The sequence below is a fragment of the Bos grunniens genome, chromosome 20 (assembly GCF_055505025.1).
Source record: "Bos grunniens cultivar Pamir isolate PY7600 chromosome 20, Bosgru_T2T1.0, whole genome shotgun sequence".
Lineage (NCBI taxonomy): Eukaryota > Metazoa > Chordata > Mammalia > Artiodactyla > Bovidae > Bos > Bos grunniens.
Window position 1 is genome coordinate 63243141 of NC_141184.1, and position 24799 is coordinate 63267939.

General features: G+C 43.1%; 1 protein-coding gene across 2 annotated transcripts in view; it reads left to right on the top strand.

Moving 5' to 3' along the window:
- The first annotated feature begins 21731 nt into the window (after positions 1-21731).
- Positions 21732-24799, top strand: part of FCHO2 (FCH and mu domain containing endocytic adaptor 2) — a 126789-nt gene continuing 123721 nt past the window's right edge. Inside the window, exon 1 of one of the 2 annotated variants that reach the window (XM_086362116.1) lies at positions 21732-22640. In XM_086362116.1, coding sequence (XP_086218242.1) covers positions 22462-22640 — 179 coding nt within the window. In that variant the 5' untranslated portion in view covers positions 21732-22461. The remainder of the gene's footprint in view (positions 22641-24799) is intronic. The other variant, XM_086362117.1, reaches the window with a different exon arrangement.

The following is a 24799-nucleotide window of genomic DNA, read 5'->3' on the forward strand; positions in this document are numbered from 1 at the left end:
GGAAATAAAGTGTCATGCAACAGACTTGTCAAATAATCTCTGAAGTAAAAAAGGCAACAGGAAGACATTTCATTTTTGTTTTGTTTCAAGTATACACTTACTAGTATCTTTGGTGGTGACATCCAATACATTTCAGTACCTTTGTTTGCTACCTTATCCCTCCATTTTTAAACATCTTGGTAAAATGATTCTGATTCTTTTGTTCCCCTTTAATGTTTAAGTTTATTTTTAAATGGTGCATTCACATGGATGGGACAAAATTCAAAAGGTTCAGAAGTCAGTCTCCTTTTTATTCATCTTACTTAGTTTCCCTCTTTAATAGCAGTCATGATTGATTCTTGGCCTTTCAGCTAAGATTATGTTTAAAGGCAATCATAGTTACCAGTTTCTTACATATTCTTCCCAAGAGAGGGTACAGTTCAGTTCAGTCTCTTAGTCATGTCTGACTCTTTGCCACACCATGAACCACAGCATGCCAGGCTTCCCTGTCCATTACCAACTCCCAGAGCTTACTCAAACTCATGTCCATCGAGTCGGTGATGCCATCCAACCATCTCATCTTCTGTCATCCCCTTCTCCTCCCGCCTTCAATCATTCCCAACATCAGGATCTTTTCAAATGAGTCAGTTCTTCACATCAGGTGGCCAATGCATTGGAGTTTCAGCTTCAGCATCTGTCCTTCCAATGAATATGCAGGACTGATTTTTTTTTTAGGATGGACTGATTGAATCACCTTGCAGTCCAAGGGACTCTCAAGAGTCTTCTCCAACACCACAGTTCTAAAGCATCAATTTTTTGGTGCTCAGCTTTCTTTACTGTCCAACTCTCCCATCCATACATGATTACTGGAAAAAACATAGCATTGACTGGACGGACTTTGTTGGCAAAGTAATGCCTCTGCTTTTTAATATGCTGTCTAGGTTGGTCATGGTGTCTAGGCTATCTAGGTTGCTTCCTCTTCCAAGGAGCAAGCGTCTTTTAATTTCATGTCTGCAGTCACCATCTGCTGTGATTTTGGAGCCCCCCAAAATAAAGTCTGTCACTGTTTCCATTCTTTCCCCATCTATTTGCCATGAAAGTGATGGGATCAGATGCCATGATCTTAGTTTTCTAAATGTTGAGCTTTAAGCCAACTTTTTCACTCTCCTCCATCACCTTCATCAAGAGGCTCTTTAGTTCTTCACTTTCTGCCATTAGGGTGGTGTCATCTGCACATCTGAGGTTATTGATATTTCTCCTGGCAATCTTGATTCCAGCTTGTGCTTCATCCAGCCCGGCATTTTGCATAATGTACTCTACATATAAGTTAAATCAGGGTGACAGTATACAGCCTTGACGTACTCCTTTCCTGATTTGGACCCGTCTGTTGTTCCATGTCCAGTTCTAACTAACTGTTGCTTCTTGACCTGCATATAGATTTCTCAGGAGGCAGGTCAGGTGGTCTACTATTCCCATCTCTTTAAGAATTTTCCATAGTTTGTTCTTATCCACACAGTCAAAGGCTTTGGTGTAGTCAATAAAGCAGATATTTTTCTGGAATCTTGTGCTTTTTCTATGATCCAACAGATGTTGGCAATTTGATCTCTGGTTTCTCTGACTTTTCTAAATCCAGCTTGAACATCTGAGAGTTCATGGTTCATGTACTGTTGAAGCCTGGCTTGGAGAATTTTGAGCATTACTTTGCTAGTGTGTGAGACGAATGCAATTGTGTGGTAGTTTGAACATTCTTTGGCATTGCCTTTCTTTGGGATTGGAATGAAAACTGACCTTTCCCAGTCCTGCGGCCACTGCTGAGTTTTCCAAATTTGCTGGGATATTGAGGGCAGCATTTTCACAGCATCATCTTTTAGGATTTGAAATAGCTCAACTGGGATTCCATCACCTCTACCAGCTTTGTTCGTAGTGATGCTTCCTAAGGCCCACTTGACTTCACATTCCAGGATGTCTGGCTCTAGGTGAGTGATCACACCATCGTGATTATCTGGGTCATGAAGATCTTTTTTTGTACAGTTCTTCTGTGTATTCTTGCCACCTCTTCTTAATATCTTCTGCTTCTGTTAGGTCCATACCATTTCTGTCCTTTATCGAGCCCATCTTTGCATGAAATGTTCCCTTGATATCTCTAATTTTCTTGAAGAGATCTCTAGTCTTTCCCATTCTGTTGTTTTCCTCTATTTCTTTGCATTCATCACTGAGGAAGGCTTTCTTATCTCTCCTTACTATTCTTTGGAACTCTGCATTCAAATGGATATATCTTTCTTTTTCTCCTTTGCCTTTAGCTTCTCTTCTTTTCTCAGCTATTTGTAAGGCTTTCTCAGACAACCTTTTTGCATTTCTTTTTCTTGGGGATGGTCTTGATTACTGCCCCCTGTACAATGTCACGAACCTCCGTCCATAGTTCTTCAGGCACTCTGTCTATCAGATCTAATCCCTTGAATCTATTTCTCACTTCCACTGTATAGTCATAAGGGATTTGACTTAGGTCATACCTGAATGGCCTAGTGGTTTTGGCCTGCTGCAGGGTCAGGGGCACTCAGTGCAGCAATGCATACATGGGACCTTTTGAAGGAGGTCACCATTATTTTCATTACCTCCACTATAGTTTGGCCTCAGGTCAAACAATAAGGAGGAACACAGCCCCACCCATCAACAGAAAGTTGGATTGAAGATTTACTGAGCATGGCCCCACCCATAAGAACAAGACCCAGTTTCCCCCTCAGTCAGTCTCTCCCATTGGGAAGCTTCCATATGCCTTTTATCCTTTCTATCAGAGGGCCAACAGAATGAAAACCACAATCATAAAAAACAAGAGAAGGTAAGTACACATAAAAAAAAAAAACACGTTAATATATGTTGTATACATGTTATATGTATAAAAAGTTTTTGCATATGTGTAAAATGCTTGTGTATATATACAGGTGTTTGTACATATATACAAACACACACATGTATAGTTTTCTTACTTTATGCAAACAGAAATACACCAGGCACTCTGTCCTATATCTTGCTTTTTTTCTGCATATTACTGTATCTTGAATACTGTGTAGTGATGTGCTGGTAAATATTTCACAAACAGCTCTCTTGCCCCTCTATAGCTTAATCTCCATGGAGCAGCTAGGATGGTGCTTCTAAACATTTGGTCACAGCCCTCCTCTGCTGGAAGCCCCTGATGGCTTCTCACCACCTTTAGAACACCATACGTGGTTTTTCTATGCCTGCAAGGCCCTATCTGGGAATTCTCTGGTGACTCAGCTGTAAAGAGTCTGCCTGCAATGCAGGAGACTTGGGTTCGATCCCTGGGTTATGAAGATTGCCCTGGAGAAGGAAATGGCAACCCACTACAGTATTCGTGCCTGGAAAACCCCATGGATGGAGGAGCCTGGCAGGCTACAGTCCACGGGGTCACAAAGTCGGACATGACTGAATGATTTCACTTTCACTTTCAAGGCCCTAGCTGATCTGACCCCCAGCTCCCATCTCACTTCCTACCACCTGCTTGCTCCGCCCAAGGCATATCAACCTTCTGTTTATATTTTGTCCTTGCTTTCCCTTCTGCCTAGTAGGTTCTTCCGCCAGACATCACAGAAGACTCTCCTCCACTCCTTTTACCTTCTCACATAGGTCTCCTATTGAGAACATTCTTTCTGAAGTCACACCCCTCATCACTCCCTTTGTTGTTCAGTCACTCAGTTGTATGCTACTCCATGGACTGCAGCATGCCAGGCTTCCCTGTCCTTCACTATCTCCCAGAGTTTGCTCCAACTCATATCCATTGAGTCGAGGATGTCGTCCAAACATCTCATCCTCTGTCACCCCCTTCTCCTTCTGCCCTCAATCTTTCCCAGCATCAGGGTCTTTTCCAATGAGTGGGCTCTTCACATCAGGTGGCCAAAGTTATTGGAGCTTCAGTTTCAGCATCAGTCCATTAATTCCTATTCCTCTTGATAATACTAGTAACTTACAGTTATTGAATTAACTATATTCCAGGAACTATCTGTTTTCCATATTTTAAATCATTTAATCCTTCCAACAATCTTTGGAGGTAGATGATATTATTCTTCCCTCTTTCAGTTCAGTTCAGTTCAGTCGCTCAGTCGTGTCCGACTCTTTGTGACCCCGTGAATCGCAGCACGCCAGGCCTCCCTGTCCATCACCAACTCCTGGAGTTCACTCAGACTCATGTTCATTGAATCAGTGATGCCATCCAGCCATCTCATCCTCTGTCGTCCCCTTCTCCTCCTGCCCCCAATCCCTCCCAGCATCAGTCTTTTCCAAGGAGTCAACTCTTCACATGAGGTGGCCAAAGTACTGGAGTTTCAGTTTTAGCATCATTCCTTCCAAAGAAATCCCAGGGCTGATCTCCTTCACAATGGACTGGTTGGATCTCCTTGCAGTCCAAGGGACTCTCAAGAGTCTTCTCCAACACCACAGTTCCAAAGCATCAATTCTTCGGCACTCAGCCTTCTTCACAGTCCAACTCTCACATCCATACATGACCACAGGAAAAACCATAGCCTTGACTAGACAGACCTTTGTTGGCAAAGTAATGTCTCTGCTTTTGAATATGCTATCTAGGTTGGTCGTAACTTTTCTTCCAAGGAGTAAGCGTCTTTTAATTTCATGGCTGCATGGAGTCATACAAACGATTAAGTAACTTCCCTAAGATTACAGAACTTGTAAGTGTCAGGGATAGGTTTAAAACTCAGTTGAATTCCTGAGTCATATTCTATATAGTCCCTCATCTGCTTTTTTAAAAAATATAGTATTATACTGCCTTTGCCCAGATTTTTTAACATAGTACTTATCACTATATTATATATCTGACATATATCAGATATTATACTATATGTCTACATCTTTATTATATATTATTTTTGCCTATTAGACCTACTGGGTTATAAGATTTCTGAAGGCAAACTTTACTTATTTTCTTCACTACCATATATCACATATCTAAAACAATATCAACACACGGTACATGACACACAATTATTCAGTGAGTAAGTGGGGATATATATATATATATATATGTGTGTGTGTGTGTATATATAGGGCTTCCCTGGAGGCTCAGATGGTAAACGATCTGCCTGCAATGCAGGAGACCCGGGTTCAGTCCCTGGGTTTGGAAAATCCCCCGCAGAAGGGAATAGCTACCCACTCCAGTATTCTTGCCTGGACAATTCCACGGACAAAGGGGCCTGGCAGGCCATATAGTCCATGGGGTCACAAATAGTCACACATGACTGAGCAACTAACACACACACACACACACACACACACAGAGTGTGTGTATGTAGAAACTTACAGATAAACTGAAAAGTAGGAGAGGATGTGTTTTTGAGAGTGAGGAAAGAAGGGTGAATACCCCCTACCCCAAACACTGACATCAACACATACGGCTGCAAACAATAAAGATGCTACAAAGAACAGTTTATAGCTTTTTGTGACAAGATATAAACTACTTCATCTAAAGGATATATCAGTGAATATGGATTAAAAAAAAGAAATATAAGAGTTATACAGAAGGCAATGGTTTAGCAACTTTCTTTTTCTGGGGAAAGTATATTTGAAGATGGTGTTGAATAAAGAAAAAAAGTGGTTTTAGCTGGCAGGTGGGAAGTGAGAAGAAGAAAATAATATTTTTTGGACCTAAATTTAAAAAAAATCTAATTGATGACAGTTTGGTCTTAAAACACTATTTTAAAAAAAGTATATTAAGGCAGATATCATCCAGCGGAATTTCAAGATTAGAAACAAAATTTTATCACATTTGGATCTGGTCAATTTGGCCTAGTCCTGGTTGCCTCCCTGAAAACAGTTCATCATAATGTAGTGGTCTTTCTTAATTAGTTGATGGAGAACATTGTAGTCATGTCCATAGGGTGATTTGGTTGTCTGTTTCCTTCTGCCTGTAAAAAGGGACTTTTTAAAAAGCTAGTACAATGACCAGATGTCCTGTTTAGGGTGGGACATATCTAGTTTCTGATTAGAATATGAGCTTTTGGACAATTACATTTTTTGCATGTTTCAGAACTGATGGTGAGGAGAGAAAAGACTTTTTGCTCAGCGGCTCAGTCATGTCCAACTCTTTGAGACCCCACACACTGTAGCCTGCCAAGCTTCTCTGTCCGTGGGATTTCCCGGGCAATACTGGAGTGGGTTGCTGTTTCCTCCTCCAGGGGATCTTCCCAATTCAGGGACCAAACCCGCTTCTTCTGCGTCTCCTGCATTGCAGGTGAATTCTTCACTGCTAAGCCACAAAGGAAGCTCCAAAGACTTTTTAAAATAATATATATGTAAATAAATTAACTCGAAACTTTTATGTGATCCTTATTAGTTATCATTCATATCCGTTTAGAGAACCTGGGTTGAGCGATAATAAGCAAAGAAGGGACTTCCATATGGAAAGAATGTGGCAATTGATGAACATCAGCGTATGATTTAAAAAATAAATTAATAAAAGCCCTGGGTGGATGAGTTTAAATTTTACCCTTGACCACTCATCTTCTCTTGACTTCTTCTATTGTTTGCAGTCTCATTTACCATCCTTCATAACACTCTGTTCATGCCTCTGTTAGCGGTACTGTAGCTTATCACTGTTAAGAAATTTACCACAAGCTAACGGTAATTTACCACTCAACTACTTTTGTTATCTTTGCAACTTATTTAATCTTGTGGAGCCCATCTTCTTCTTTGTAAAACTGGGATAGGCTTCCCTGGTGGCTCAGACAGTAAAGCGTCTGCCTACAATATGCGAGACGCGGGTTCAATCCCTGGATCAGGAAGATCTCCTGGAGAAGGAAATGGCAACCCACTCCAGTATGGAAAATCCCATGGATGGTGGAACCTGGTAGGCTACAGTCCATGGGGTTGCAAAGAGTCGGATACAACTGAGCAACTTCACTTTCACTTTGACTGGTGGCTTAGATGGTAAAGAATCTGCCTTCAAGGTGGGAGACCTGGGTTCAATCCCTGAGTTGGGAAGATTCCCCTGGAGGAGGGCATGGTAACCCACTCCAGTATTCTTGTTTGGAGACTCCCCATGGACAGAGCAGCCTGGTGGGCTACAGTCCATGGGGTCACAAAGAGTCAGACATGACTGAGCAACTAAGCACAGCACAGCACAATAGCAGTGACCTCATGAGGTCACTTATGTGAGGATTCAGTAAGGTAATACGTGAACATGCATGCTAAGTCATTTCATTCGTGTCCAACTTTTTGCTACCCTATGGATTGCATCCTGCCAAACTCCTCTATCCATGGGGATTCTCCAGGCGAGAATGCTGGAGTGGATTGCGGTGCCCTCCTCCAGGGGATCTTCCTGACCCAGGGATGGTGCTCTGTGTCTCTTATGTCTCCTGCACTAGGAGGTGGGCTCTTTACCACTAGCACCAGCTGGGAAGCCCAATACATGAACTAAAATTGCACACACAGTTATAATTATTTTTCCAAAGAATTGATCAAGATTCGATTAGAATTATTAGCTGGGAATTCAGAAACACTCTGTCCTTAAAAAATATTTATTTATATGGCTGCCTTGGGTCTAAATCGTGGCACACAGGATCTTTGATCTTGTGGGATCTTTCGTTGTGGCATGTGGGATCTTTAGTTGTGGCATGTGGGCAGCATGTGAACTCAGTTGAGGCATGTGGGATCTAGTTCCCTGACAAGAAATCAAACCTGGGCCCCCTGTGTTGGGAGCATGGAGTCTCAGCCACTGGACAACCAATAAAGTCCCCAGAAACATTCTCTTGACGTTTTGATTTTGCTCTGGATCCCAGGTCCTTTCCTCTACTCAGGGACCACATTTCTGTAATTATCTCCCCTTTCCCTTCTTTTTGGCACATCCCCTTTGACCCCCAAGCATGACTTTTAAGGCTTCTTCCCTTTGCTTCCTCGATCCCTTCAATAACTGCCTGTTTCACTGTACCCTTTCACAGCAAAGCTGATTGAATAAGTTGTCTGTACTTGCTGTCATTACTTCCCCTTCTCTTTCAACTCACTCCAGTCATGTTTATTTCTCCACCACTTTAAAGAATCAACACTTGCTAAGACTACTTCCATCCTGCTAAATGCAGTGCTATTTTTTCGTATTTGGCCATTGATCAGTTCTTAAAACATTCTCTTAGCTTCAATGTCATCCTTTTTTCCTTATATTTCTTCTATTTTGCTACTCTTTTTAAATCTCTGACGCTGGCTCATCTGTTTCTCCTGACGTGTAAGTGTAGAAGTGCCCCAGAATTTTTGGTTCAACTTAATTCCCTTCCCCCTTTATGTGTGATTTGTTCATCTCATCTATATGTGGTGATGACTCTCAAATTTATGTCTTTGAAACTGACATCCGTGTTCAACTCCCAAGTCTTGTATCCGAAAGTCTGATAGCCATTTCCACTTGGATTGTTAATAGGCATCTTAAACCGAATATGTCCAAAACCCTTGAGTCCTCCTCCCTTTCTTCAAACCAGCTGCTCTCCATACCTTTTTCATCTCCGTGGCACCATTATACACATTATGCAACATTATACACCATATGGAGAAGGAAATGGCAACCCATTCCAGTGTTCTTGCCTGGAGAATCCCAGGGACGGGGGAGCCTGGTGGGCTGCCGTCTCTGGGGTCACACAGAGTTGGACACGACTGAAGTGACACAGCAGCATACACCATTATACACCAAGCATAACTCCTAGGCCCATCCTTGATTTCTTTCTCGCTTTCACACTCTACTTCCAATCCATTAGCAGATTCTGTCAGCTCTACATTAAAAACAAATCTTGCGCCTGACCACTTCTTATCTCTTCCACCGCTGTCACCTAGTCCCTGCCACCACCTTCTCTTCCCAGGGCTACAATATCTATTTATTAAGTGGCCTTCCAATTACTGCCCCCCAAACCCCTTTACACAGAGCAGTCAAAGTGACCCTTTTAAACATAAATCAGATCATATCTCTGTTGCTTTAAAACCCTCCATTGGCTTCCTTGGACTGCAGCTTAGAATACCACCTTCCTTAGAATATAACCAGCCTCTGCCTCCCTCTCTGACCTCATCTTGGATCCTCTCTCAATTTATCACCGATCTCCAACTATACTGCCCTCCTTTACATTTATTTTAACAAATCAAGCTCATTGCTAAATCTGAGCCTTTGCATTATCTGATACTTCAATGTAGACCTGTGCAGGTGTTTGCCTGGCTGATTCTTTGGTTCATTCAGGTCTGTGCTCAAATGTCACCTTCCTCAGAGAGGCCACTCTCTGGAAAGAGGTCCCTTCTCCTCACCACGTGCGTGCACGCTAAGTCACACTAATCGTATCCAGCACTTTGAGACGTTGTAGCCCACCAGTCTCCTCTGTCCATGGGATTCTCCAGGCAAGAATACTGGAGTGGGTTGCCACACCCTCCTTCAGGGGATCTTCCCAACCCAGGGATCAAACCTGTGTCTCTCTTGTCTCCTGCTATGGCAGGCGGATTCTTTATCACTGGCACCACCTGGGAACCCCAGTCCTCACCACTCTCTATCCCAATTATACTTCACAGCATGTATCACTCTCCTCTAGGATCTCGTTTATATCCTTGGGGCTCTCTTCCCACACTACGTGCCGCAAGAGCAGCAAAGGCATTTGTTTTGTTCACTATAACATCCCCCGTATTTAGAAGAGGGCCTGTCTTACTATAGGTGTTCAGTAAATGTTACTTAAATGAATGGACAGGGCTCCATTTATTTGACTATTCGTTCTGTCTCCTCATTTGACCAAGAAACTCGGGGACTCTGCTTCTTACTGGAATACCATGCTGTTACTGAAATCTGGTGCTCCTCAGTGTGCAGAAGGTGCTGGTCTGGCAGTGACTGAGATCTCTGTTCAGGCTTCAGTGAGTTTTAAAGGGAGACCAAGCCCACTCCTCCATTCTTAGCTCAGCCAAAAGTATCTCTTTTCTTGGGTTCCGATGGTTACAGTTCCTATTCTACTCTCTATTCTTCCAGTCGCCATACACAGCCACCTCAGAGGAGGCTACCTGGTCCCAGAAGCACTGAGTTTCAGAATGTGCTCTGGACTCCACTACCCACATGAACCTCAAACCAGCTAACAGAAAAGAGCCTCTTTGAATCCAGACAATCTCTTGTCACCTTCCTTGTAAAAGAAAGAATGAGAGGGGAAAAGGAAAGAAAGAAAAAAATATATAAAAAGAAAAGAAAAAGCACAAATTGAATTTTTTTGAGGTTATTCCTCTGAATAAAGTGATTCACTGATTTAGTCATTTAATAAATGTTTATTGGTTGCCAGCCAGATACCAGGTATTCTTCTGGGCAATTGTTATATTACTGTAATCATCTCTATTGTCTTACACATCAGTCCATATTGCATTGTGAATTTTTTAAGAGCAGTAATACTCTTCATTGTATTAAATACTCAATAATTGTCTATTGCTTGAATAAATGAAAGCGAGGAGATAGTTAATGAAAGACTTAAGGAAGATTTGGCCCAGTTATAGTCATAATTAAATGAAAACAAAGAATAATGATTGCTCTTTAAATCATATTGCTATTACAATAAAACAAGTTTTAAATGTTTAATAATTGTCATAATCTGACAACCATAAAACATAAACATTTTCCATGTTTTCTTTTGATTTTTGTCCATTTACACATACATTTTCACATATTTCTAACTTTATTTTCTGTGTTATCTTTTGCATTTCTCCTTAATACTGATGACAGACATTTTTGCATGTTTTTAACTTGTCATATATTACCTTTCTGTCTGTATTTTAGTAATTTCTCTTTATTTATTATATCTTGAAATTTTCGTTTATTTATTTTTGGTTGTGCTTGGTCTTGATTGCTGTGCCCAGGCTTTCTATAGCTGCGGCGAGTGGGGGCTACTCTCCAGTTGCCCTGTGCAGACTTCTCCTTGTAGTGGCTTCTCTTGTTGGGGCGCACAGGCTGTAGGCACACGGGCTTCAGTAGCTGTGGCACGTAGGTTTAGTTGCCCTGTGGCATGTGTGATCTTCCTGGACCAGGGATCGAACCTGCATTGCATCCCCTTTATTGGCAGGCAGATTCTTAACCACTGGACCACCAGGGAAGTCCTCTCTTCCCTTATTTTTGAAATCCCTGTTGGATTCCCTGTGGTTTAGCACTATCACCCCCGAACAACGTACCAGGTATTTTGTACTTTTTTCACAGATTGCAAGGTAAGGGAGTCCCTGGGAAAGTTCATCTCACTGTGAAGGAAGAGGTGCTGCCACGTCAAGGACCAGTCAGTCCCAGATGCACTCAGGAGAGAGAAGAGGTGTGCCTAACCAAGCTGCTCGAACAGAGAAGAGTGTGTGGAGGGTGATGTTTAGCTCCATCTTGCATTCTGAACGTTTCTACCTCCTGGCCCTTGGAGAGCAGCCTTTCTAGATACCATCTGCCAAGTTTGTGCTTTTCTTTCTGTTTTGCATAAAGCTTTTGTTTTCACTATGCTGCTATTGAGTAGGGGAAAGTGAGAGAACACCAGATTTCAGGGGCCTGCATGTTTCTCCTCTGCCTTTTAATGGAGCTTAGCTTTTTTTTTTTTTTTTTTTGTTAACCACTTGTTATTGTCAAGTATAAGATGAGTACAGAGAAGGACTACTGCATCTAACACAGGATGGTGCTCCTTGAAGAAATTAGCAGGAAATAAGAGAGTTTTTTTTTTTTTTTTTTTTAATAGGAGCTTCCTCTCTGCCACTCTCAGCTTGGGAAGAAGCAGAAGTTTATTTGCAAAATTATATTGAAAATAAATGAGAAAAAGAGTTCCAGGCAACTCTTCTGGAATAGAACTAGTTTTAAATTATATAATGAAGAAATGGCTCTTGTAATTCAATGTTGATTAGTATTCTGTGAGCTATGAATCCAGGATTGGAAATAGGAGATCCAACTAAGGAATGAAAGAAGGAAGTTCTCTGGGTGACTTGCTCTCAAATCTTAGAGATATTCAATATATCGTAAACCAGAGAATTGAGGATTTAAGTTATTTTGTTTTAATTTCTCCTCTTTTACTTATCAAGGTATGTTTTAACACTTGAAATATGCTTTGAGCTGTTAAGAAAAAATTCAGCTGAGTAAATTTAAAGATATAATTGACTTTATTAAAAGATTCATGAATTCAGCATCCCAGCTAACAAATAAAAGAGGCTCTCAGGAGCTACAGCAAATGGAAGGCTTTTATAAGCAGAAGGAGGCTGGGACAAAGACATTAAAAGACTATATTATTTCAAGCAAGGTCACCTTCCTTTAGGGGAAAGTTGGGGGTCTTAGGTAGATTACCTCACTAGTGCTGATCAGGAAATTCCAGATATCAGTTTAAAATTCCACTCCTTTGGAGAAGGAAATGGAAACCCACTCCAGTGTTCTTGCCTGGAGAATACCGGGGACGGGGAAGCCTGGTGGGCTGCCGTCTGTGGGGTCGCACAGAGTCGGACACGACTGGGGCGACTTGGCAGCAGCAGCAGAAGCAGCATAGACTCATTTACCAGTGGATGATGACTCAGATCTACAGGATCGAAGATTTGATCTAAATGAGAACAGATTCAGTTCTTACAAGTATGAAAGCCTCAAGAAGTTATCTTTTTGCAAAAGAAATAGTAAATGATTTAACAGTCTTCATATATGTTAATGTTTCAAATGTATTTGTATCATAATATGTAACATAATGTATGACAATATCTGCAGTAAAAAAAAATAAAAAATAAAAGTCCACTCCTGGGAGAGGATGAAACTGCAATGTCATTATTTAGTCACTCAGTTGTATCTGACTCTGCAACCCCATGGACTGTGGTCCGCCAAGCTCTTCTGTCCACGGAATTTTCCTGGCAAGGGTACTGGAGTGGGTCGCCATTTCCTCCTCCAGAGGATCTTCCTGACCTGAGGATCAAACCCACGTCTCCTGCATTAGCAGGCAGATTCTTTACTGCTGAGCCACCAGGTAACTCACCAGCCCTAACCAGGGAATTCCAGACATTGGTTTAAAATTCCACTGCTGGGAGAGGCTGAAATTGCAACTAAGTTAGGTATTAAATCTCAGTGAGGCTTAGTGTAAGTGACCCTGCTTTGAGGTCTGTTGCTTCTTTTTAACAACTCCCCCCTTTTGATCAAACACTCAGCCTAACTGAAAGATGTGGCCAACATTTAAAGCTTTAACGCCACTCTCAGCCACCACTCTATAGTTCTCACAGCTCTCCTTGATTCCTGTTTCTTGCCGAATCTTATATGGTATTCACAGGTTGCATTTCAGGCTTGTATTTTTTAAGTTGGTCACTCCTTTGTTTCTTTTTCCATGTTCCAAACTTAGGGAGATTATTTGCTTGGAGATCATTTTGCTTGGTAGTTAGCAGCTAGGAACATGCATTTGATAAGCTCTTACTAGAATACAATGCACAAGAGAGATTGTTATGATTATTTTAAGCAGGATCATTTCCATATCTAAAGTATATTTTGGAGCCATGGCCCCCAAGACCCAAACCAATCAAAATCATGTAAGTCAAAAAAAGACACCTTGATGAAGTCAGCTTCTAAAGCCAAATGGCTTGTTCAGTGATAGTATGTAACTGAGTTTCAACTTCCTCAGAAGGTTGCAGCAGGTGGTGGTGGCACAGACCACCATCTTTTTCAGCTAAAAGATGAGATCAGATCAGTCGCTCAGTTCAGTCCGACTCTTTGCAACCCCATAAATCGCAGTGCCAGGCCTCCCTGTCCATCACCAACTCCTGGAGTTCACTGAGACTCACATCCATCGAGTCAGTGATGCCATCCAGCCATCTCATCCTCTGTCATCCCCTTTTCCTCTTGCCCCCAATCCCTCCCAGCATCAGAGTCTTTTCCAATGAGTCAACTCTTCGCATGAGGTGGCCAAAGTACTGGAGTTTCAGCTTCAGCATCATTCCTTCCAAAGAAATCCCAGGGCTGATCTCCTTCAGAATGGACTAGTTGGATCTCCTTGCAGTCCAAGGGACTCTCAAGAGTCTTCTCCAACACCACAGTTCAAAAGCATCAATTCTTGGGCGCTCAGCCTTCTTCACAGTCCAACTCTCACGTCCATACATGACCACAGGAAAAACCATAGCCTTAACTAGACGAACCTTTGTTGGCAAAGTGATGTCTGCTTTGAATATGCTATCTAGGTTGGTCATAACTTTCCTTCCAAGGAGTAAGCGTCTTTTAATTTCATGGCTGCCGTCACCATCTGTAGTGATTTTGGAGCCCAGAAAAATAAAATCTGACACTGTTTCCACTGTTTCCCCATCTATTTCACATGAAGTGATGGGACCGGATGCCATGATCTTTGTTTTCTGAATGTTGAGCTTTAAGCCAACTTTTTCACTCTCCTCTTTCACTTTCATCATGAGGCTTTTTAGTTCCTCTTCACTTTCTGCCATAAGGGTGGTGTCATCTGCATATCTGAGGTTATTGATATTTCTCCCGGCAATCTTGATTCCAGCTTGTGTTTCTTCCAGTCCAGCGTTTCTCATGATGTATTCTGCACATAAGTTAAATAAACAGGGTGACAATATACAGACTTGACGTACTCCTTTTCCTATTTGGAATCAGTCTGTTGTTCCACGTCCAGTTCTAACTGTTGCTTCCTGACCTACCTTCTCAAGAGGCAGATCAGGTGGTCTGGTATTCCCATCTCTTTCAGAATTTTCCACAGTTTATTGTGATCCACACAGTCAAAGGCTTTGGCATAGTCAATAAAGCAGAAGTAGATGTTTTTCTGGAACTCTCTTGCTTTTTCCATGATCCAGCGGATATTGGCAATTTGATCTCTGGTTCCTCGGCCTTTTCTAAAACCAGCTTGAACATCAGGAAGTTCACAGTTCGCATATTGCTGAAGCCTGGCTTGGAGAATTTTGAGCATTACTTTACTAGCGTGTGAGATGAGTGCAATTGTGCGGTAGTTTGAGCATTCTTTGGCATTGCCTTTCTTTGGGATTGGAATGAAAACTGACCTTTCCCAGTCCTGTGGCCACTGCTGAGTTTTCCAAATTTGCTGGCATATTGAGTGCAGCACTTTCACAGCATCATCTTTCAGGATTTGGAATAGCTTAACTGGAATTCTATCACCTCCACTAGCTTTGTTCGTAGTGATGCTTTCTAAGGCCCACTTGACTTCACATTCCAGGAAAATTGGGCTCAATAATGGACAGAAATGGTATGGACCTAACAGAAGCAGAAGATATTAAGAAGAGATGGCAAGAATACACAGAAGAACTGTACGAAAAAGATCTTCACGACCCAGATAATCACGATGGTGTGATCACTGACCTAGCTAAAAGATAATCAAGGGCTATCCTGTTATCAAGAAGAACTTTGGCCAGATTGTCTAAAGGTCTGTGTTGCATGGTCTTCCCACGTGGTCCAGTGGTAAAGAATCCACCTGTGAATGCAGGAGACGCAGGAGATGTGGGTTCGATTCCTGGGTCGGGACAATCCCCTGGAGAAGGAAATGTCAACCCACTCCAGCATTCTTGTCTGGAAAACCCCACGGACAGAGAAGTCTGGTGGCTACGGCCCATGGGGCTGCAAAGAGTCTGACGCAACTTAGTGACTGAACACACACACGCGCTATTGCTCTTGCATCAGATACTGCAATATTTTTAAGAGTCAAGGAGAGCTTCCTGATTATAGTCTAATTTGTATTCACTCATAACTAGAGAAGTTGAGCCCTACCAAAAGAAGTAAATACTGAAACAAGAATGCCTCTTGGTCAGCCCTTTCAAACTTGATAATTTAAATTCTAGGAAGTTGACCAATGAGGTCTCAATTCGTTTTTAGACAATTAAGGGCACAGTTAGATAACCTAAAAGGCATTGCCTGGCTATGTGCCAGCCTTCTAGGTATTCACAGGCTCAAGGAGGATGATAATCATCACAGGCAAAGATAAATCCTGTGGGGGCACAAACCACTTTCACTAAGGTACTGTTACCGGACTCATTTGCAGGGAGTGCTGCATTTTCCTGTTCAAGCCAAGAGTCAGTTAGGTTCTTTTCCTGGCCCGAAATAAAAAGTTGTTCTAAATTCCAGAGATCACCCCCTCTAAGCAATGTCCTGGGAGATATGGGTGACATCATTATTTTGCAGGCCATTGAGATCCTTTGTAAAGGGAAGAAGAGAAGGTTTCATGTTTAGTTAAAATATGAAATCTTTATCTTGCAACTTGTGTGGAAGCAGTCTACATTGATGTCAGCTATTTCTTTTCTTAGTCAATTTGATTTGAAGGTGTACAGCATTTACACAGGAGCAGATGGCAGGAAGAGTATTCAGCTAGGAGATGTATATCCAGAGTTCAAATTCTTGATGTTTGGTTGTCATTTGGGTAGTGAAGAAAGCCTGGTGTAGTCCCTTCCAGAGAAATTTGAGGGCAGTCTTTGCTCTTAGGGATTCAAAAATAGAAGGGTGGAAGAAAACTGGAAATGTTAGTTTGGAGAGTTGTCATCAGATATTTGAGGAAACTACAAGAGTTCAGGTTTTTTTTCAGATATCTTCTCAGGTTTCAGCTGGGACAACAGTGAATATTTCTGGCAGTACTGAACAATCCCTTGGTTTTAGGAGGCATTCCCAAAGAAGGTGCAAAAGACATTACCATGCCAAGATCTCAGAGTTACTCCCAAAGATGGCCAAAATAAAGACTTAGATAATGACCAAAAAGAAGATGACAGCTGTCCCAGGGAGAGAAAGGATCAATAACCACTGGGTCTGGTTTTGGAAAGGAGGGGATAACATGACATTATATCTTCCTTTCTCATTTGGACCTACACACTGAAATCTAAGGAGAGCTGACTCTGGTAAGAATTCTCACACTTAGCCAACTTTTGCTGGCTTTCCCAGGACTCCATCTGCGGGCTTTGGTATTTACCAGAATTTGGCAAAGTTCTCCATTAATTTTATATTTAGTTTTCCCTTTGATGATTATGGAAATAACAGCAATTTACCAGAAAAATCCCTTGGAGTCCCAGACAACTTTGGGAAGTGCCCAAATGGGGGCCCTCCTTTGAAGATAGATATAGGGGTGCTTGTCAGGTCATTAACTTGGCAGAGTTTTGTGTGTGGTCATGTAGTCTTTTCAGAGTGGAAAAACAATTCAGACAGAGGATGACTAGAATGAGCACTCAAAGGAGTATAGCGGGGAGAGCAGGAGTTTTGTCAGTCTTACAGTCTTTTGTTTTAGGTACCTCAAATATCTTTAATCTTTCATTAGTCTCTAACAGTGAATCTTTTAATGAAGCTATTTTTTGGAATTATAAAGCCTTTTGGAGGCTTCTATATACAAATTAAAATAATTATTCTACTGTTTTATGTGAGAATTGTTACTTTTAAGTGCACTTTTTGAATAATCTTATCCAAGTGGGACAGTGCTCACCATGGCCATTATATTCTAGATTGTAAATCCCCTGAGAGTTTGCAGCAGTTTGGCAGGATCTCAGGCATAGACAGAATTTAACCTGCATTTTTGTCCCGCCATATCTGGCTGCAAATGGGGTGCAATCCACATCTCTGTCCAGCCATATTTTGGGAACCCCTCCACCACCAACCTGATGGTTAGTTACCAAGTCAGATTCTCAGGAGACAAAATTCTAGATCGTCTTTGTAAGATCTTGCCAATTTTGTAGGTATTTATAGCTTTGGGACCATAGTTTTCAGATATAAAATAAATAGATTGCCAGACGGTAGCACATTCAACTTGAAACCACGCCCCATAGAGTTAACAGAAGCTAATGTCGTAAAAGAAATCCCAAGTGTGTCTTACAGAACAACAGATAAAGGAACGGTTTGTTTAAAAACTCTTCTTCTAACATGCCTTTAGTGATGAAGCTTGCTTTATGTATTCCTTTTTCTTATTCTTCTTTCTTTAATTGTATACTCTCCAAGCTTCACATAGGTTAGATAATATATTACAAGACTTTTTAACCACTTAGCTAACACCTCTAATCCATGAGGTCACTACAATGGGGGCTTAAGTTGTTTCCTAGAAACTCAGTCAGCCTGTCCAGTTCAAGTTGGCTAAAGTTGTTTGGGATCACTGACCCTAAAACTGGGCCTGTGTAGGTATTGGATGAAATGACCTTTTGATGTCAGAGGGCTGAAAAGTCCACTCTCGAATAAAGCTAATCACCTCCAATTTTGAATATGCATCCCACTAAGAAGCATGTAACCCAAATATACCTGCCCAGGAGGCTTACTACCTCACCTTTTCCCTACCTCCAATCACTTTTCCCTACACCTAAGACCACCTTGCTTCTTTATGCCATTGATATCTCAAGGCCCTTGCCTTCAGGGAGGTAGATCTGGGACTTGTTCTATCTCCTCTCTTGGCTGTCTTGTGAATAAACTCTTTCTCTGCTACAAACCTTGGCATCTCAGCATGTGGCTTGCTACAAGTCAGGCAAGTAAGCCTGGCTGGGTAACAAAGTCTGGATATAAAGGATGCCATTTCTTTAACTAGGCCTTTGGTTTTGTGGAGCTGAACTAACACCTAAGAGAGATACATGTGGTGTTGGAACCTGTGGGGTGTTTTACAGCATAACTTGTTGCACAGAAATTTTCTTGAGTCTGGTGGGAAACTTAGCATCCAACCAACCTATTCCATAAACAACTTATTGTGGAAGTTTTCTTGAGGTGGCAAGCACTGTACAATGTTTAAATGTACAATCGATAGACACCAATTTTTTAGGTTTTCTGGCTTCCAAAATCCCCATTAGCCGTAGCTTTTACTGGACCTAGTCCAGTTTTTAAACCAACCCAGTATGATCCCAGTAGGAAACCACCAACAATTCTCATGGCTCTTTGGGCTGGGGAAATGGATGAAACTAGTAAAGGAGCCCCACACTGAGATCCTCCAGCCCTCTACAAGGGCTGTGAGCCCGCAAGTACTGAGGTTACTACTGCCCAAAGCCCCCACAGGCTGAGGTCAAGGGCAGAAACCCTGGGACTCCCACACTCACATAATTTCCAAAATCCTTCTGTCACCCCAAAATTCTCCATGAAATGCACCATGACTCCAGTTTGGGTTTGTTGTTTCTTTTTAGCGGGGCTATAACATAATTGCTTGAGCCAGAGATTTAATGGTGAACAGGAGCATCCCCTGGAAGCCAACATATGGATAGCAGGTATAATTAAAGAGAGCTGCTAAGAGGGAGAAGATTCTGGAGGTGAGGGTCAACCCAAAACTGAAGGCTAAACTGTTTAGCAGCCTCTTCCTAATAGAAGATCTCCTGCCAGAGCCAAACTTGAATATTATCATTTCAGTTTTATTTTTATTACAAAAGTAGCTTATACTTTGATAAGTATCCTCAAGCCCCTCCAAATTCTTTTGAAAATATTTAAAGTAATGTGAGGAAATCAAGTCAAGTGGAACTTAAATAACGACATTTTTATAAGCGCTAAGATCTAGCACAATTAAAAGTCTGAGTTATTAAAATCAGAATGGAATTACTGAAAAGCCAAAGCCCATCCACCCCGACATTCTAATATGCTCATTCATTCATCTATTCTTGCACTGAACAGTTACTGAGTGACAATTAAGTGCTGGGTATTATAGGCAGGAGTGAGTGGAACACTGTTGTTATCTACGTATTTAATACATTCAGAATGTGTTTGGATAAGTGAGGCTTAAGTGTGTGGGGCACAAATACTTTAAGGCATGAGTGAGGCTACCGGCTCAGGGCCTTATCTACACTCTGCATCCTTGGAAATTTCACTTGATGTCAGAATGTGGTTAATGCTATCCACATTCTTCTACTACACCATCTTGTCTGAAGATTAGTGACCTTAATCACTATTCACTGTAAAGTCCCACAATTTAAATACCAGGCGATTATAGCATATGGTTTTTTGAGCCTGATGAATTTTGTATCAATAGATACCCAAAATATATAGAAGATTTCTCTTCATGGCCTCTGATATACATGGGAACAGTGTGAAGAGTACGAAGTGGAAGTCAGTGTACCTTGTGCAACTCTGAATACTGTGCAAAATTGTTGGTGTTGGAATCATAGATTGGAACAGTAAAACAAGGAAAATCTGTACTAGACACCACTTTGTTATGCAAAAAAAAAAAAAAAAAAAACCCACCAAAAAAAAACAACTTTGTAATGCAAGTATTTATTGCACTCAGCTGAGAGGAAGCCTTCACAAGTTAATTTGTCTTCTGATTTACCTAACTGCTTCTGCTGCTCAGATTCTGCGTAACTCCAAAGCAGTTCTATCTCTGATATGGGCAGCTATAGCACCCACAAATTTTCACTGCATTTGGAGTTCTACCTTTTGTTTTGAAGATAAAGGGCAAGAGATCCAAAATGTTTCCTAGGAGCCTGAATAGTACTGGTCATGGGAGAGGGTACTGATAGTTAAGGGCCAGAGTTCAGCATCTGTAGGAGAGGCACTCATGTTTTTTAATAAATCTGTGATATGTAAGGTCTTTTAAAGCATGGGGTCCAGGATAAGGGCCCCTCCTGTCTAGGTCTAAGTGCCGTAGTGGTTAGTGAAACTGGGAATTTAATGCCACGTTCATCTGCAGGGTGATCTAGATGGCTGTGGGCTTCCCCGGTGGTGCCAGTGCTAAAGAACCCACGTGCCAACGCAGGAGACATAAGCGACCCAGGGTTCAGTCCCTGGGTCGGGGAAGATCCCCTGGAGGAGAGTGTGGCAACACATTCCAGTATTCTTGCCCAGAGAATCCCAAGGACAGAGGAGGCCCTCTGGGGTTGCAGAGTCCAAAAGGACTTAAGTGACTTGGTACGTGCGCGCTAGGTGGCTGAATTTTTCTTAGAATTTCTTCAGCATCAAGAAAGACAGTGCTAGAATACTGGCTTAGAGAATTATAGCAAACCTCTAAGTTTGACTTTCTTCCAAACTAGGTGTAACTGATAGTGCTATGAAGACTTTTTAAAGAAAGGAAAAAGCATATACACCAAAAAGAGGATAGTAAAGTGAACCCCATTTCCAATGCCTAGCTCCAAGACTTACCCACTGATGGTCAGTCTTCATCTATACCTCTACCCATTCCTCCTCCCTCAAAGACTCATTTTAAAGCAAATCCTAGGTGTTTTATAAGTGAAAATCGCTCAGCCGTGTCCGACTGTTTGCGACCATGGACTATACAGTCCATGAAATTCTCCAGGCCAGAATACTGGACGGGTAACCGTTCCCTTCTCCAGGGGATCTTCCCAACCCAGGGATTGAACCCAGGTCTCCCACATTGCAGGCGGATTTTTTACCAGCTGAACCACGAGGGAAGCCCAAGAATACTGGAGTGGGGAGCCCATCCCTTCTTCAGCGGATTTCCCAGTCCCTGGAATCCAACCAGGGTCTCCTGCATTGCAGGCGGACTCTTTACCAACTGAGCTACCAGGGAAGCCTAGATGTCTTATAATATCCTATTTATTTCTGTAAGATATAATCACAATACCATTATCCAATGATTCCTACTTAACTACCCTTCACAGCAACATCCTTGTGAAAAGCACTGTCTGGTTCTTACTTTGAGGATGTAAATTATTTGCCATGAAGAAATAGTGGTGTAGTGTTCCGCATGTTTGAAGTCACAAGATCTGAAGAGGTGTGCCATGAATGTACAGTTAAAGTTACACTAAATCTGTTTGTCCGGCTTGGCTTCAACAACTGCATATTTTGGACCTAACTGACCTGGTTTAATTTTTTTCCCCTTACCCTCTGGAAAGCACGGCGTGGGAAGGAGATTTGGTGTCTGTGTTAAATGCCGAGGCGTGTTTGAACTTGTTTCTTTTTCCAAAACGTACAAGTTGCTGAGCGAACCATGGACTTATGTGAACAAGTGCTGCAAGAAAAAAATAAAAGGGACAAAACTGGCTGAGTTAGGAAAAATCGTCGGCTTTGGGTCACGTTCTTGCAGTCGGCAGTCCCGGCCGGTTTGCTCCGGGCGTGCTGCAGGTCAGCGGCCTCGGACTGGGTGCCTGGGTCTCGGGCAGCTCTCTGGCTCCAGGGCGTTTCCTCCTTTTCCGGCCTCGGAAAGTTTTGTTTTGGTTCTTAATTCCCTATCAAGGAAAGGCACCCTGTTGACCATTTCTCAGAGTCTCCTCCGGTTGGCCAGAAGCCAAGTTTCCCCCGTCCCAGTTGGCCCCAACTTGGGTCCCTCTCCGAGATCCTCGAAAGCTCAGGAAGCGAGTCTTCTGAGGAGGGAGAGAGAAGGCAGCCTGGCGGTGGGTTCCACTGTTTCTGGCCGACCCTTCTCTTCGCTCCGTCCCTATGCCGGTACCCATCGCACAGCGAAGGGGGCGGGCAGTCTCCCGGGTGATGCTCCGGGGCCGGGTTAGCCACCATTCCAAAAAGAATACTCATTCTCCGACGCGCCAGCGCTGGGCAGAGAGGAAGAGGACGAAAAGCCCGGGAATGGGGCCTAGGGCGCATGCGCAACCCAGCCTGGGCGTTTGAAGGCTCGCCCCGCGGCGGCAGCCGCTAGGTGGCGCATGCGCCCTGGAGGGTGCGGGCAGGTCTCCGGGAAGAAGGCGGCGGCTGCAGCGAAAGGCGGGGGCGCCGTGGGGGCCGGGCCCGTGTTTACGGAGCGGCGGGAGGGCGCGGACACGGAACCCGGCGCGGCGTCGGCAGCGGCACGATGGTCATGGCGCATTTCGTTGAGAATTTCTGGGTAAGAGAAGGATGTTGGACATGGTGTGGGTTTCGGAGGCCGAGAGTTTCTCCGCCTGACCTCGGCCTGCGGGCGCTTCGGGCGGTGGCGGCGGCTCCGCGGTCAGGGCCGGCGTCCTCGGACCTCCGCCTGCTGCGTCCCGCCTGGACGAAGCCCGTCGAGTGACGACGGGTCGTCGGCCGCGCCGACTCGCGGGCTCGCCGCCCCGGCGGGGGGCGGGGGCTGTCAGCGCGGCCCCTCAGCCCGCGGCGGGGACGCCGAGGGGCCGCCCGCCGCCCGTGCGGGGACAAAGCGCCGGATGGGGCGGGAGACGGGAGCCGGCCCCGCCGGAGACTCCCGGCGCCGGGCGCGCTGCGCGGTTCGGACGCGGACGACGGGCCCGCAGCGCGGCCACCCCGGCTGCGCGCTGCCGGCGAGTGCGGCCCGGAGCCGGGCGGGGAGGCTCGCCTCCCTCCCGCCCCGCAGGCCCCCATCTTAGCCCTTCGGCCCCCCACCATTTCCCCACGAATTCCCATGCGGACTTGGGCTGGATCAGCATTTCCTCTCGGCCTCGCAGCTCGACTCGTTGGTCTGCGCCCAGGACTTTGCCTCTGGGCCTGTTCACAAAGCGTACAAAAGTTGAATTTAGTGTAACTGGATTCCTTGAGCTTGAATGCACCCATACTTCCCCTTGTTCCCTGGGCTCCTTCGCCTTCCTCATTCTTTCCACACCTCTCTTCTAAATTCAGTATTGGTTTTAGGTGGTTCGCTGAGAGTGACTTCCCAGTCTCCCAGTGGAGTGTTTTTCTGCAGTTACTGTTTGTTGTATTGGGGAGTAGAGTTCCGCCGTGTACAGGAGAGGAACATGTGTGTGTACTTAGGTGTCTCAGGAATCCCATTTTATGGCTTGACAGTTGCAAGAGGTACAATTCTATTTTAGTTAAGATGTAGAAATATTTAAAGTGGTACGCATAAAGTGAATAAGGAATGTCTTAAATTCTTAGTTTCTAATTGTTTCACTCACGGGTTTGCTTAGTAATCAAATCAGTTCATAATTATTTGTCTTGAATGTTCCTTGTTTTCCACAAGCGACACAAATCCTAGACGTCAGCTTTGTTTTTTTTTAAATAGCTTTATTGAGGTACAGCTCACCCACCATACAACTCATTTAACAATTCAAGGATTTTTCGTATATTCATAGAGCTGTGCAGACGTCAACGACGCTTTATTGAGGTGTAATTCACCTGCCATACAACCCATTTAAATGAACAATTCAAGGTTTTTCATATGTTCATAGAGTTGTGCAGACGTCAACCATGCTTTTAGAATAATTTCTTCATCTAAGGAAGGATCCCAGTGTTTATTAGCAGTCATCTTACCTTACCATGTAGATTTGTAGTCATCTTTCCTTACCATGTAGATTTGTCTACGCTGGGCATAATAATATAAATGGGTTCATACACGTGGTCCTTTATGACTAACTTCTTTCATTAACATGTTTCCAGGATTCACCCAGGCTGTAGCATGCAACAGTAGTTAATTCTATTTAATGGTCAGTGTTCGTGGGGGGGTGTGTGTGTGTGTGTGTGTGTGTATCGTATTTAGCCATTCATCAGTGTTAGAGATTTGTTTGGTTGTGCTTTTTGGCTGTTATGAATAATGCTGCTGTGAACATTTTTGTACAAGTGTTTATGTGGGCACATGTCTTCATTTCATTTGGGAGTCGAATTGCTGGGTCATATGGTAACTCTGTGTTGAACATTTTGAGGAACAGCCAAACATTTTCCAAAATAGTTGCACCATTTTACAATCCCACTAACAATGTCTGAGGGTTCCAGTTTTTTCACATGCTGGACTACACTGGTTGTTATCTGTCTTTTATTGTAGTGGATGGGTGTGAAGTAATATCTCATTGTAGTTTTGGTTTGCAGATAACATGATTTTGTAAGTATTATTTCCCATTGTTGGGGTTGTCTTTTTCACTCTCTTGATAGTGTCCTTTGAAGCATGTAAGTTTTTAATTTTGATGAAGTTGGATTTGTCTAATTTTTCTGTTATCTGTTATGCTTTGGTTGTCATATCTGAGACGTCTTTCCTAATCCAGGATCACAGAGGTCTACTTCTGTGTTATTTCTGTGGGTTTTATATGACGTTTTAGTTCTTACACATAGGCCTGTGAT